Source organism: Oncorhynchus mykiss, chromosome 5 (genome assembly GCF_057628025.1).
Source record: "Oncorhynchus mykiss isolate SJ-2025 chromosome 5, ASM5762802v1, whole genome shotgun sequence".
NCBI lineage: Eukaryota > Metazoa > Chordata > Actinopteri > Salmoniformes > Salmonidae > Oncorhynchus > Oncorhynchus mykiss.
Window position 1 is genome coordinate 48,520,587 of NC_143026.1, and position 15,513 is coordinate 48,536,099.

General features: G+C 41.8%; 1 protein-coding gene across 8 annotated transcripts in view; it reads left to right on the forward strand.

The window, feature by feature from the left end:
• The window catches only part of LOC110523980 (AF4/FMR2 family member 1), a 76,125-nt gene extending 61,183 nt beyond the window's left edge, over positions 1-14,942 (forward strand). For 3 of the 8 annotated variants that reach the window (XM_036977735.2, XM_036977733.2, XM_036977736.2), the window contains 7 exons: positions 3,565-3,628; positions 3,742-3,878; positions 5,029-5,100; positions 5,295-5,388; positions 5,644-5,684; positions 9,065-9,285; positions 9,518-14,942. In XM_036977735.2, the coding sequence (XP_036833630.2) occupies positions 3,565-3,628; positions 3,742-3,878; positions 5,029-5,100; positions 5,295-5,388; positions 5,644-5,684; positions 9,065-9,285; positions 9,518-9,642 (754 nt within the window). In that variant the 3' untranslated portion in view covers positions 9,643-14,942. Of the gene's footprint in view, positions 1-3,564; positions 3,629-3,741; positions 3,879-5,028; positions 5,101-5,294; positions 5,389-5,643; positions 5,685-6,257; positions 6,866-9,064; positions 9,286-9,517 lie in introns of those variants that run through there. The other 5 variants (XM_090235076.1, XM_036977737.2, XM_090235077.1 and 2 more) reach the window with 2 other exon arrangements.
• Positions 14,943-15,513: the final 571 nt, after the last annotated feature.

A 15,513-nucleotide genomic window follows, 5' to 3' on the forward strand; every position in this document is an offset into this window, starting at 1 on the left:
TGCAGGAACTGCTGACACACTCCAGCCACATGAGGTCTAGCATTGTCTTGCATGAGGAGCAACCCAGGGCCAACCGCACCAGCATATGGTCTCACAAGGGGTCTGAGGATCTCATCTCGGTACCTAATGGCAGTCAGGCTACCTCTGGCGAGCACATGGAAGGCTGTGCGGCCCCCCAAATAAATGCCACCCCACACCATGACTGACCCACCGCCAAACCGGTCATGCTGGAGGATGTTGCAGGCAGCAGAACGTTCTCCACGGCATCTCTAGACTCTGTCACGTCTGTCAGATGTGCTCAGTGTGAACCTGCTTTCATCTGTGAAGAGCACAGGGCGCCAGTGGTGAATTTTCCAATCTTGGTGTTCTCTGGCAAATGTCAAACGTCCTGCACGGTGTTGGGCTGTAAGCACAACCCCCAACTGTGGACGTCGGGCCCTCATACCACCCTCATGGAGTCTGTTTCTGACTGTTTGAGCAGACACATGCTCATTTGTGGCCTGCTGGAGGTCATTTTGCAGGGCTCTGGCAGTGCTCCTCCTGCTCCTCCTTGCACAAAGGCGGAGGTAGCTGTCCTGCTGCTGGGTTGTTGCCCTCCTACGGCCTCCTCCACGTCTCCTGATGTACTGGCCTGTCTCCTGGTAGCGCCTCCATGCTCTGGACACTACGCTGACAGACACAGCAAACCTTCTTGCCACAGCTCGCATTGATGTGCCATCCTGGATGAGCTGCACTACCTGAGCCACATGTGTGGGTTGTAGACTCTGACTCATGCTACCACTAGAGTGAAAGCATCGCCAGCCAGCATTCAAAAGTGACCAAAACATCAGCCAGGAAGCATAGGAACTGAGAAGTGGTCTGTGCTCACCACCTGCAGAACCACTCCTTTATTGGGGGTGTCTTGCTAATTGCCTATAATTTCCACCTGTTGTCTATTCCATTTGCACGACAGCATGTGAAATGTATTGTCCATCAGTGTTGCTTCCTAAGTGGACAGTTTGATTTCACAGAAGTGTGATTGGCTTGGAGTTACATTGTGTTGTTTTAAGTGTTCCCTTTATTTTTTTGAGCAGTGTATTTAGAGTACAGGGAACAGAAGGTTGAATATATTATGACAGACCAGCTAGATCTAATGTCTATTTTATATTATGACATTTCAGCTAGATCTACTGTCTCTATTATATTATGACAGACCAGCCAGATCTACTGTCTTTATTATATTACAACAGACCAGCTGTATCTACTGTCTCCATTTCACTTTGGCAATTGTTGTGGGCCTGCACTCCCCTCAACAGCCTCAAATAGGCTATTTCATTTCACAAATAATATTTTATATTATTAATTTCAAACAATGGCATTAGCATGAGAAGAACTTACCAGTCCAAAACGATGTCCTCTCCGTTCAAAAAATATTCCTCCATTTGGGAATCGCTAAATGAATTGTCCTCCAACAATCTCTCTCACTTTCCCGATAAATTTCTTCTAAAATGGTGTGTACATCTGTATATCTAGACTTAGATTTAGCTTTCCCTGACTTAGTCGCCATACTGATTGATTTATTAACACCTGAAGATGCGCTTTACCAAAACAACGCTGTGCGTAACATGCATGGCTCCTTCCGGTATGAATCTTCAATGGCGAATGAACCTCTTTACACCGGAGTTTACTACATGGGTTGGTCTTCCAACACACAAACATTACATATTATTTTTTATGGGGCTTTGTTCTCAGATAATCGCTTTGTATTCTTTCGCTGTAAATCCTTTTTTAAATCTGACAACGCAGTTGGATCAGAAAGATTCTAGGCTTTCGACCCATGTGAGACACTTTTCATTAATGTTTAATATGACTATTTATGTAGCGATCACCGTATGTTGTCGAATTTAATCCCGCTAACGGGTTCGGTGCGCAGAGAGGTTAATGCAGGCAAACTTAAATCAGTTTTACCTCATTTCTACCGGCATGTTACATGTGCAACCTGTGGAAAATATATTCTGACACAGACGCATACAAAGCTCTCCCTCGCCCTACATTTGGCATATCTGACCATAATTCTATCTTCCTGATTCCTGCTTACAAGCTAAAACTAAAGCAGGAAGTACCAGTGACTCACTCAATACGGAAGTGGTCAGATGCTATGCTACAGGACTGTTTTGCTAGCACAGACTGGAATATGTTCTGGAATTCTTCCAATGGCATTGAGGAGTGTACCACCTCAGTTTCAACAATAAGTGCATCGACGAAGTCGTCCCCACAGTGACCATACATGTCCTTTTCAGGACCCTGTCTTTCAAAGATAATTTATAAAAATCCCAAACTTCACAGTTCTTCATTGTAAAGTGTTTAAACACTGTTTCCCATGCTTGTTCAATTAACCATAAACAATGAATGAACATGCACCTGTGGAACGGTTGTTAAGACACTAACAGCTTACAGAAGGTAGGCAATTAAGGTCACAGTTATAAAAACTTAGGGCACTTTCTACTGACTCTGAAAAACACCAAAAGAAAGATGCCCAGGGTTCCTGCTTATCTGTGTGAACGTGCCTTAGGCATGCTGCAAGGAGGCATGAGGACTGCAGATGTGGTCTGGAGAATAAATTGCAATATCCGTACTGTGAGACGCCTAAGACAGCGCTACAGGGAGACGGGACAGACAGCTGATTGTCCTTGCAGTGGCAGACCACGTGTAACACCTGCACTGGATCGGTACATCTGAACATCACACCTATGGGATAGGTACAGGATGGCAACAACTGCCTGAGTTGCACAATCCCTCCATCAGTGCTCAGACTGTCTGCAATAGGCTGAGAGAGGCTGGATTGAGGGCTTGTAGACCTGTTGTAAGGCAGGTCCTCACCAGACATCACCGGCAACAACGTTGCCTATGGGCACAAACCCACCGTTGCTGGACCAGACAGGACTGGCAAAAGTGCTCTTCACTGACGAGTCACGGTTTTGTCTCACCAAAGGTGATGGTCGGATTCACGTTTATCGTCGAAGGATTGAGCGTTACACCGAGGCCTGTTTTCTGGAGCGGGATCGAGGTGGAGGGTCCGTCATGGGACTGAACTTGTTGTCATTGCAGGCAATCTCAATGCTGTGCGTTACAGGGAAGACATCCTCCTCCCTCATGTGGTACCCTTCCTGCAGGCTCATCCTGACATGACCCTCCAGCATGACAATGCCACCAACCATACAGCTCATTCCGTTCATGATTTCCTTCAAGACAGGAATGTCAGTGTTCTGCCATGTCCAGAGAAGAGCCTGGATCTCAATCCCATGGAGCACATCTGGGACCTGTTGGATTGGAGTGAGGGCTAGGGCCATTCCCCTCAAAAATGTCCAGGAACTTGTATGTTCCTTGACGGAAGAGTGGAGTAACACATTATTCCATTTCTGTTAGTCACATGTTTGTGGAACTTGTTCAGTTTGTCTCAGTTGTTGAATTTGTTATGTTCATACAAATATTTACACATTAAGTTTGCTGAAAATTAACGCAGTTGACTGAGAGGACGTTTCTTTTTTTGCTGAGTTTATATACCTCTGTTCCTGCCACCCACAGGCAGCACCCAGTGGAGTATCATATGAAGGAAGCCAAAAAACTCAAGCACAAAGCAGATGCCACGGTAATAGTCCTATTTTTACACACTCATTCTCTCTCAATTCAGTATTTTTCTTTCACTTGTGACAGTCTCAATGGATTCTAAACAAAGGTCTGTGCGTTTTTTGTTTTCTCCAGTCTGATAAGGTTGGCAAAGCTTTCAACTACCTCGATGCTGCCATGTCCTTTGTGGAGAGCGGCATCGCTATGGAAACCGATCCCCAGACCCCGAAGTCGGCATATACGATGTTCGCTGAAACCTTGGATCTGATAAGGTACGCAGCCCAAAACAATATGTACTAGATAGAGCTCCTTAGCTGCAGTGAGTAGGGGTGGGCATTTGAAATATTTTCAGGTTTGAATAATAAGACATTTTTGGGGGATATCCAGATAGTTGTAAAACATGTTTTTTTTGTGACTTTATTTAAACTTGGACACTTGTTTGCTGTGCAGCCTGCACGCCTCAGAGGATGTTCACAGCCCGATGGTGTGTGTGTGTGTGTGAGACAGGAGGGAGAGTGGGGGGGAAAATGCCACAAACTCGTGCTAATTAGATAACCTATGGCATTTACAAGTTTGTCTATTATCCCATCTGGCAGTGGCTGTCTTTACTGCATCAAATTGATTTAAAGAAGAGAAGATGGCCAGATGTCAGCTAGCCAGACTAGTTGAGGCCATTTTGCTGCACTCCCCCGTCCTTTTCTACAACTTCATTCAGATTAAACCTGTCGGTTGCTCCTGCTAGCTTACTCCTTCTCATTTAGCTAACTTAATTACAGAACTGTAATTCCATTTTGCATGAAATTAGAGGTCTACCACTTCAAATTGCTACACATTGGAGCCTCTGACTGTAGTGCCAACCAGCTACACACGTGAAACCTGTGTAGGTTATATGGTATGTATTTTATTGGGGTGCACGTCATAAAAACTACATTCAAAAGTTTGTTTTATTCAATTAAGAATTTCACGGATGTATCAAAAATGAAATACAGAAATCAAATTTACATACAGTACCTGTCAAAAGTTTGGACACCTACTCATTCCAGGGTTTTTCATTATTTGTACTTTATTCTACATTGTAGAATAATAATGAAGACATCAAAACTATTGAAATGACACATATGGAATCATGTAGTAACCAAAAAAGTGTTAAACAAATAAAAATATATTTTATATTTGAGATTCTTCAAAATATCCACCTTTTGCCTTGATGACTGCTTTGCACACTCTGGGCATTCTCTCATCCAGCTTCATGAGGTTCAGGGCCTCAAAGGCTATGGCCGACTCTGATTACATGTGTGGGTATGGATGAGGCAACGAGCCACTGCGACCCCTCATGATGAGTTCCTTTTTTTTGTGAACTCACCTTTGCTTTGTTTCCTGTGCTTTTTCTAGCTTTTTTAAATGCCATCTCTACTCTTTCAGGTTCATACTGAAACTGAAGGGTTCTGTGGACCCCTCTGCCCCTGTTACAGACAAGGATTTTACAATATTATGGTAACTAGATACCTGGACCCTACTATATGTAATATATACCCTGCTACACCACACAATAGTTCACTATAGTTCTGTTAAATGTAACATAAATGTCAAGTAGTGGCACTTTGGATCCATTTTTACCTCAAGTCAGTGAAATGAAGTATTCCTGCAGAGGATTATGAGAATGTAACCTTTTTGTTATTGTCTGTCAGTATGAGGTGCCAGTCCCTTCTACAGATGGCCATGTTTCGCTACAAAAGAGAAACGGCACTTAAGTATTCAAGGACCCTCACGGATCATTTCAAGGTAGGCTTCAAGGATCACATGTTGGTCCTTTGTTTCTGCATGTCTTTGTGTGTGTAGTGTACACACATTCACTGGAAAATAAATGTGTGCTCAGAACGTCGCTGCCAACTAGTTGAGTACTTGGATTACTATTGAGTAATCAAAACGTATGTTGGTGTGTAAATTCAAATGAATATTAAATTGTCAATGTGTGTAGAGACATGGTTAAATAGCAAATGAGTTTGACTGAATTGGATTTTAAATTCTCTTTTTCAGAGCTCCTCCAAGTCTGCAGCCCCCTCCCAATGTGTCTCAAAGTAAGTATTTTACCTAGTGGTTGTCCTCTGCTCAGCCTTTTCCCTTTGTGTGTCCTGTCTCCTGCTGTCAAGTTGGTTGTTGATCATTGCTAGACAGCCATTTTTAAGTCTTGCCATAGTTTCAAGCAGATTTAAATCAAAACTGTAACTAGGCCATTTAGGAGCGTTCAATATCCTCTTGGTAATCAACTCCAGTGTAAATGTGGCCTTGTGTTTAGGTTATTGTCCTGCTGAAAGGTGAATTTGTCTCCCAGTATCTGTTGGAAAACAGACTGAGCCAGTCTTTCCTCTGATTTTGCATGTTCTTAGCTCCACTGTTTCTTTCTATCTTGAAAAACTCCCCAGTCCTTGCTGTTGACAAGCATACCGATAACATGATGCAGCCTCCATCATGCTTGAAAATATGAAGAGGGGTACTCAGTCATGTGTTGGATTTTCTCCAAACATTAAAAGTTACTTTCTTTGCTGCATTTTTTTTGCAGTATTACTATTAGCGTCTTGTTGCAAACAGGATGCATGTTTTGGAATATTTGTAATCTGTAAATGCTTCCTTCTTTTCACTCTGTCATTTAGGTGAAAATTGTGGAGTAACTACAATGTTGATCCATCCTCAGGAGAAAACTATCACAGCCATCAAACTCTGTTTTAAAATCCCCATTGGCCTCATGGGGAAATCCTTCCACTCTGGCAAGAGTTAGGAAGGACACCAGTAGCTTTGTAGTTACTGGGTGTAATGATACACCGTCCAAAACCTAGTTAATAACTTTACCATACTCAAAAGTATGTTCACTGTATGCTTTTGTTTATTTTTACCCATCTGCCAATCGGAGACCTTTGTGAGTTATTGGAAAACCTCCCTGGTCTTTTTGGTTGAATCTGTGCTTGAAATTCAGTACTCGACTGAGGGACCATTCAGATAATTGTGGGTATTTTCTATAGATCAGTGAAACAAAATCCCAATTTAATAAATGTTTAATTCAGACTGTAACCCAACATAATGTGGAAAAAGTTTTGTGAATTTCGTGAATGAATAGAAAAGGTGTGTGTGTGTGTGTGTGTGTGTGTGTGTGTGTGTGTGTGTGTGTACAGCAGTAGTTATATTGACTAGAATTCAAAAATATAAAAGTGTTGGTCCCTTGTTTCATGAACTTAAATAAAAGATCCCAGAAATTGTGCACAAATGTGTTTACATCCCTGTTAGTGAGCATTTCTCCTTTGCCAAGATGAGGATTAAACAGCGTGATCATTACACAGGTGAACCTTGTGCCACTCTAAAATGTGCAGTTTTGTAAAACAACGTGTCAAGTTTTGGGGGAGTGTTGCAGGAAAGTCCATCAGAGCTATTGTCAGAGAATTGAATGTTCTGAAACAAAGCTTAAAATGTTCCATTTCTTCCATGGCCTACATGCTCAGACATGTCACCCATTGAGCAGTTTGGGATGCTCTGGATCAACGTGTACGACAGGTTTTTCCATTTCCCGCCAATATCCAGCAACTTTACATTTATTTTCAGCTCACGTCATGTTAATTAAACTTTTTGTGCCCCGCGGAAACAACTTTGCAGACGACCACCACAACATGTCAAATCCTCAAAGAATGCTGCGAGAAAGCGGCACCACTCTGTCAACAGAGCTCGGTGCTTATTAGGTTACAAAATCAGACTTTTTGTATATAATGTTAATGATATGTTAGACCCCACTGAATGATTCAGAACATGAAGAATCATTTTTGTCTTGGTAACATTTATTTTATAACATAAGGAAGTGAAATTTCATCACCAAAGCAAATTTTAACCCACTGGGGAATCAATCAAGAGTACTTTGACAACTGCTTAAATAAAAAAGGCTTCATAAGTAACGTAACATTACAGAACCGTTTTGATTCAGAAGTTAATATATCCATTTAAATCAGGAAATAAACAAAAATGGCATTGACAAAATTATTGACACCCTAGACTTAATATTTGGTAGCACAGCCTTTGGTCAAAATAACTGCAATCAAGCGCTTCCTATAACCATCAATGAGCTTCCTGCACCTCTGTACTGGCAGTTTGGCCCAGTCCTCTTGTACAAACTGCTCCAGTTCTCCCAGATTAGAAGGGTGCCTTCTCCTAACTGCTGTTTTCAGATCTCTCCACAAGTTTTCAATGGGATTTAGATTTGGACTTGCTGGCCACTTCAGAACAGTCCAGCGTTTTGTCTTGAACCATTCCTGGGTCCTTTTTGAAGTGTGTTTGGGGCCATTGTCCTACTGGAAGACCCATGACCTTCAACGGAGACACATTTTTCTGACACTGGGTCCGACATTGGACTCCAAAATACCTTTTGTATTCACCTGATTTCATGATGCCATGCACACGTTCAAGGCACCCAGTTCCAGAGGCAGCAAAGCAACCCCAAAACATCACAACCTCCATGTTTGACTGTAGGAAAGGTGTTCTTTTCTTTGAAAGCTTAATTTTGTTTTCTGTAGAGATGGTGTGCTTTACCAAAAAGCTGTAAATTGGTCTCATCTGTCCACAGGATATTCTCCCAGAAGGATTTTGGCATGTTCAGCTGTGTTTTGGCAAATTGCAGTCGGGCTTTCTTATGTATTCCTCTCAGCAGTGGGGTCCTCTTGGGACTCCTACAATGTAACCCCTTTTCATTGAGTTGGCGACGGATTGTGCGAGTTGAAACTGTCTGAATGTCAGCTTGAATCTTTGTGGCAGTTGACTGAGGTGCTTTCTCCACCATTCAAACAATACTTTGCTGCAATCTTCCATTAAGTTTTCTCTTGTGGCCATGTCCAGTGAGGTTGGCTACAGTGGCATGGGCCTTAAACCTTTTGATTACATTACTTACGATGGAAACAGGAACATCAAGGTCTCTGGAGATGAACTTGTAGCCTCGATTGTCCATGCTTGGCTCCAATCTTGTATCTGATCTCCTCAGATAATTCTCTGGTTGTTTTGTTCAACTGCACACTGAAGACATACATATGTGGATACCAAAATATATTTTAATTTCAACAGCTTTCTGGAAGAAATGGTGCATTATTTGAAAAAAGTGCAAGGGTCCCAATATTTTTGTCCACGACTGTACATGTCATTCAACCCACTTATTAATAAGTGTATATATACTGTTGGAAGTCATCGTATTATGTGCTCAGTCCCATCCGGGGCGGGAGGTAACATAGTGGTTAGAGCATTGGACTAGTAATCGAAAAGTTGCAAGATCGAATCCCTGAGCTGACAAGGTAAAAATCTGTCGTTCTGCCACTGAACAAGGCAGTTAACCCACCGTTCCTAGGCCATCATTGAAAATAAGAATTTGTTCTTAACTGAGTAACCTAGTTAAATAAAAGGTAACTCATGCCCCACCCTGCCCTCTCTTTCCCAGAAGCACGGGCACACCATCCCCCATGTCTCCCATGCCGTCTCCTGCCAGCTCTGGGCCAGGCTCCAATCACAGCAGTGGGGTGGGGATGGGCAATGTGAGCACTGTGGCCATTCCCCAGGTCATCCAGCAGGTGGCATCGTCCTACGTCAACATCACAGCACTCTTCCTGAGTGCTCACGACATCTGGGAGCAGGCTGACGAGCTGGCACACAGAGGCAGTGGTAAGGGGGAGCAGAGGGGAAGGTTAAATAGTCTTACACAAGGATATTATTACACCTGAACAGATTCTTTATAAGCTGTAGTTCTATATATCATTACTTGAGGTCATGATGACTGGGAAAAAATACTGGTGATGGTTGTAGTAATATTCATGTGAGCATTTCTTTCCTGCTACTCCATCTAATGTTGTTATTAACTTCTCCAGGCTCTTATCTTTTTTTTTTGTCTCTCTAGGTTTGTTGTCTGAGCTGGACTCAGCTCTGGGCCAGTTGAGCCTGACCTCCACCATGAGCTCTCTGGTGCGTCACACACGGCAGGGACTGCAGTGGCTCCGACTGGACACCTGCGAGACACAGTGACTGTTTCTCAACCCCACCCAGCACTACACAGCCCTGCTTACTCCTGCCGTACTCCTACAGTACCCAGCCCTGGATAACCCTGTCCGGGACATCCTATTTGGCTTTATTTATTGACAGGTCATCAGGCGAAAGCAGGATCCCAAGTCCCTCTACAAGTTGTTCATATAGATACAAAGTCAACTTTTATTAAATTTTTCCCAACTACCTATGAAACTGATGTTCAGAGACCCTGTGTCCCACACACTTCCGGGTCCTCGTCCTCTGTTGGTCACATGGATGGGTCCATTAACAAAACAACTATCACATCCACCTCTGGATCTCTGGAGGCAGCAGGGCCTGCTAGACCTGTAGTGAGTTGAATGAGACTCTCCCTTTCTGAATAATTTGTCACACAGCCAACTGACTGTGGCCTGGCCACCCCTCTGGGCCCTGTATCCCCTGGGGGTTAGACAGTGGGAAGGTTGGCTGAATAACTTTTGGGAGGGGTCAAAGAGTCCTCCCACCCTTCTCCTGTGGTAATGCAAAGCAGTGATGATAAAAAGCTTATTTATTAGCCTTATTATATTATCACTATTTTTATATTGTTTCAGTAAAATTTTGTTTGATCAAAAGCGGTGTCATGGCCAATATTTACTTCACCCAGCTGAAAAGGCCTATAGAACCACAGGTATCCATCCATTCCAGACCCATCCTATAATAATAGTAATAATAATATTGGTCAACTCCTGCAGAATATAACCAGTATCTCTGCGCTCCATAAAGTATTTCTAAATTGGTTTTGCCCTGAAAAATTGGCATGCCACAAGATGGCCCTGGTCACTTTCTGTGAATATGTTTGTTTATTATTCTCTTTTCTCTTCAAAGGAGATTGAATCTACCTGCCAGGACGGGTCCACTATGTTAATTCAGTCATAACAGAAATATAGTGCATTCGGAAATTATTCAGACCCCTTGAGTTTTGCCACATTTTGTAACGTTAAAGCCTTATTCTAAAATGGATTCTATTGTTTTTTGCCCTTCATCAAACTACACACAATACCCCATAATGGCAAAGCAAAAACAAGTTTATATCAATGTTTTCAAATTAATATAAAAAAAATGAAATCACATTTACATAAGTATGCACACCCTTTTTCAGTACTTTGTTGAAGCACCTTTGGCAGCGATTAAAGCCTCGAGTCTTGGGTAGGATGCTACAAGCTTGGCACACCTGTATTTGGGGAGTTTCTCCCATTCTTCTCTGCAGATCCTCTCAAGCTCTGTCAGGTTGGATGGGGAGTGTCGCTGCACAGCTATTTTCAGGTCTCTCCAGAGATATTTGATTGGGTTCAAGAACCAGCTCTGGCTGGGCCACTCAAGGACACTCAGAGACTTGTCCCAAAGCCACTCCTGCATTGTCTTGGCTGTTGGCTTAGGGTCGTTGTCCTGTTGGAAGGTGAACCTTCACCTCAGTCTGAAGTCCCTGAGTGCTCTGGAGCAGGTTTTCATCAAGGATCTCTCTATACATCTTTTCCTCAATCCTGACTAGTGTCCCAGTCCCTTGTCGCTGAAAAACATCCCCACAGCATGATGCTGCTGCTGCCACCATGCTTCACTGGTGCCAGGTTTCCTCCAGATGTGATGCTTGGCATTCAGTCCAAAGAGTTCAATCTTGGTTTCATCAGACCAGAGAATCTTGTTTCTCATTGTCTGGGAGTCTTTAATTGCCTTTTGGTAAACTGCAAGTGGGCCTTCATGTGCCTTTTACTGAGGAGTGGACTCTGTCTGGCCACTCTACCATAAAGGCCTGATTTGGTAGAGTGCTACAGAGATGGTTGTCCTTCTGGAAGGTTTTTCCATCTCCGCAAGAGGATCTCTGAAGCACTGTCAGAGTGGCCATCGGGTTCTTGGTCACCTCCCTGACCAAGGCCCTTCTCCCCCGATTGCTCAGTTTGGCTGAGCGGCCAGCTCTAGCAAGAATCTTGGCAGTTCCAAACTTTTTCCATTTAAGAATGATGGAGGCCACTGTGTTCTTGGGAACCTTCAATGCTGCAGACATTTTCTGGCACCCTTCTCCAGATCTGTACCTCTACACAATCCTGTCTCGGAGCTCTACAGTCAATTCCTTCAACCTCATGGCTTGGTTTTTGAATTGACATGCACGTTCAACTGTGGGACCTTATATAGACAGGTGTGTTCCTTTTCTAAATCCAAGTTGTAGAAACATCAAGGATGATCAATGGAAACAGGATGCACCGGAGCTCAATTTGAGTCTCATAGCAAAGGGTCTGAATACTTATGTAAATAAGGTATATTTTTTATTTGTAATACATTTGCAAAAATGTCGACCTGTTTTCGCTTTGTCATTATGGGTTAGTGTGTAGATTGATGAGGAACATTTTTTTATTTAATCCATTTTAAAATAAGGCTGTGACCTAACAAAATGTGGAAAAAAAGTTAAGGGGTCTAAATACTTTCCGCATGCACTGTATGCTTTGATTTGAGTTGGATAAAAAGTGTGCCTTAGATGTTTAAAGGAGACTTAAGTCTGTCTTCCCAAATTGAATACTTTTTGAAAGTAGCATCATGGATAATTAACACAGCGAATCCCAAAAACAGAAGTCAAGTGACTATGTACAGTGCCTTGCGAAAGTATTCGGCCCCCTTGAACTTTGCGACCTTTTGCCACATTTCAGGCTTCAAGCATAAAGATATAAAACTGTATTTTTTTGTGAAGAATCAACAACAAGTGGGACACAATCATGAAGTGGAACGACATTTATTGGATATTTCAAACTTTTTTAACAAATCAAAAACTGAAAAATTGGGCGTGCAAAATTATTCAGCCCCCCTTAAGGTAATACTTTGTAGCGCCACCTTTTGCTGCGATTACAGCTGTAAGTCGCTTGGGGTATGTCTCTATCAGTTTTGCACATCGAGAGACTGACATTTTTTCCCATTCCTCCTTGCAAAACAGCTCGAGCTCAGTGAGGTTGGATGGAGAGCATTTGTGAACAGCAGTTTTCAGTTCTTTCCACAGATTCTCGATTGGATTCAGGTCTGGACTTTGACTTGGCCATTCTAACACCTGGATATGTTTATTTTTGAACCATTCCATTGTAGATTTTGCTTTATGTTTTGGATCATTGTCTTGTTGGAAGACAAATCTCCGTCCCAGTCTCAGGTCTTTGGCAGACTCCGTCAGGTTTTCTTCCAGAATGGTCCTGTATTTGGCTCCATCCATCTTCCCATCAATTTTAACCATCTTCCCTGTCCCTGCTGAAGAAAAGCAGGCCCAAACCATGATGCTGCCACCACCATGTTTGACAGTGGGGATGGTGTGTTCAGGGTGTTGCTTTTACGCCAAACATAACGTTTTGCATTCTTGCCAAAAAGTTCAATTTTGGTTTCATCTGACCAGAGCACCTTCTTCCACATGTTTGGTGTGTCTCCCAGGTGGCTTGTGGCAAACTTTAAACGACACTTTTTATGGATATCTTTAAGAAATGGCTTTGTTCTTGCCACTCTTCCATAAAGGCCAGATTTGTGCAATATACGACTGATTGTTGTCCTATGGACAGAGTCTCCCACCTCAGCTGTAGATCTCTGCAGTTCATCCAGAGTGATCATGGGCCTCTTGGCTGCATCTCTGATCAGTCTTCTCCTTGTATGAGCTGAAAGTTTAGAGGGACGGCCAGGTCTTGGTAGATTTGCAGTGGTCTGATACTCCTTCCATTTCAATATTATCGCTTGCACAGTGCTCCTTGGGATGTTTAAAGCTTGGGAAATCTTTTTGTATCCAAATCCGGCTTTAGACTTCTTCACAACAGTATCTCGGACCTGCCTGGTGTGTTCCTTGTTCTTCATGATGCTCTCTGCGCTTTTAACGGACCTCTGAGACTATCACAGTGCAGGTGCATTTATACGGAGACTTGATTACACAGGTGGATTGTATTTATCATCATTAGTCATTTAGGTCAACATTGGATCATTCAGAGATCCTCACTGAACTTCTGGAGAGACTTTGCTGCACTGAAAGTAGAGGGGCTGAATAATTTTGCACGCCCAATTTTTCAGTTTTTGATTTGTTAAAAAAGTTTGAAATATCCAATAAATGTCGTTCCACTTCATGATTGTGTCCCACTTGTTGTTGATTCTTCACAAAAAAATACAGTTTTATATCTTTATGTTTGAAGCCTGAAATGTGGGAAAAGGTCGCAAAGTTCAAGGGGGCCGAATACTTTCGCAAGGCACTGTATGTGGGAGGAGTTGAGAGCACGATAGTCTGAAAGTCAAGTCCTACTCTTCCCTTTACTATACTAACAGTCATGACCGTTGGAAAGGATGCACTGTTTGACTGGCAGCCTGAGAAAGCACTGACAGGTGGTTGTGTTTACATAATTTGCATAGCTCTGATGTACATACGGTATACATTGACAAGTTTTGTTTTCAAAATCATCTAAATATTTGCTGCTTTTTAGTGCAGTTCTTGAAACTACTACTGACCTTTGACTCTTGCCCATTATCTCTAGATAACAATGTGTCCCAAATTGCAGCCTATTCTCTATTTTTGACCAAGTAGTGCACAATATAGGGAATATGGTCCCATTTGGGGCACAGACAATGTCTAGATGAGTATTGTATGTTTAGGCCTATTCATGGAGTTTAAAGACTGAGATGTAGACCCTGTCTTGCTGTAGAATAAATGACAGCATTTCCCTTTTAAAGCTCTGTGTTCAATTTGGGCCCTACACAGTATATGTTATTCTGATTTCAATCAGGTGGGGTTTGATGGTATTACAATTAAACTTGCATTTGATTAAATCAGTGGTTATCAGTGGTTTAACATATGTTATCAAAGCAAAATACCAATGTTCCTTGTTTTTGCATCAATCATCAATATTCTGTTATTGTCTTCCCATCCTGCCCTCTCATTAACACTTCAATGCTTACAGCAAGATAAATGGCCAACATGCATAACATTTGCATGTATTTTATTTGTATTTTCGGTTTCCTTTAGTCTTCTATGGGTTGGTCTAAAAACACCACTGAGTTCTTAAAAATGAATGACCTGTCAGTCTTTCCTCTTGCTTGTTGTAAAGGTTTTGGTTATGCTATAAAACTGAGCATTATACGAAACAATATATTTAGAACATTAAAGAAAGCACTAATGAAACACTGTTTTTGATGAAATATTAGTGGTTTGGGCTACCATGCTTTTACCTATAATTTACTCAATCTGGGCCATTTTAGTTATTGTTTTGAAATGTTTTGTTACTATACTGTAAAATAAATACATTGGGGCTCACTGGAAAACAATGTCTATTGGAGTGCAAATATATAAGGGCTGCACATGGAACCACAAAAGAACAATGTGTTATGTTTATTTTATCAAAAAATATGAAAACTATGAATAGAGTACACTCTGGTACCATGGCTTTTAGTTTATTTTTCTTCCTCTAAGTAGGCTGCTTTGTAAGTAATAATATTTTGAGTTTCCCAACTTGGATGTCAGCACTGCACATGAAATGTCCTATTTGAGATTACATTTGACATTGTACTTACTACTTAAAACACATTTCTCTGGTTTCTATATCATGTTACATGTCCTTTCATAGTTTTTAGGCTTTGTCATGCTTCATTTAAACCTTTTATTCTTTGTGCTTAATTTGTAGGTATTCTGTTAGAATTTTTTTAATTATTGTCAATATGTGATATCACACTAAAAGGAACATCATCGCCTTGGTCTTTTACTGGGAAATTGTGCAGAAATGTTTTGTAATTCAACTTTTTTTGCCTGGTGAAAATATGTAAATAGTTTGAGATGCAATGTACAGAGGCGTATAAAGACTGATTGGCAATTAATTTAGGTTATTTTCTTCCAAGTTACTT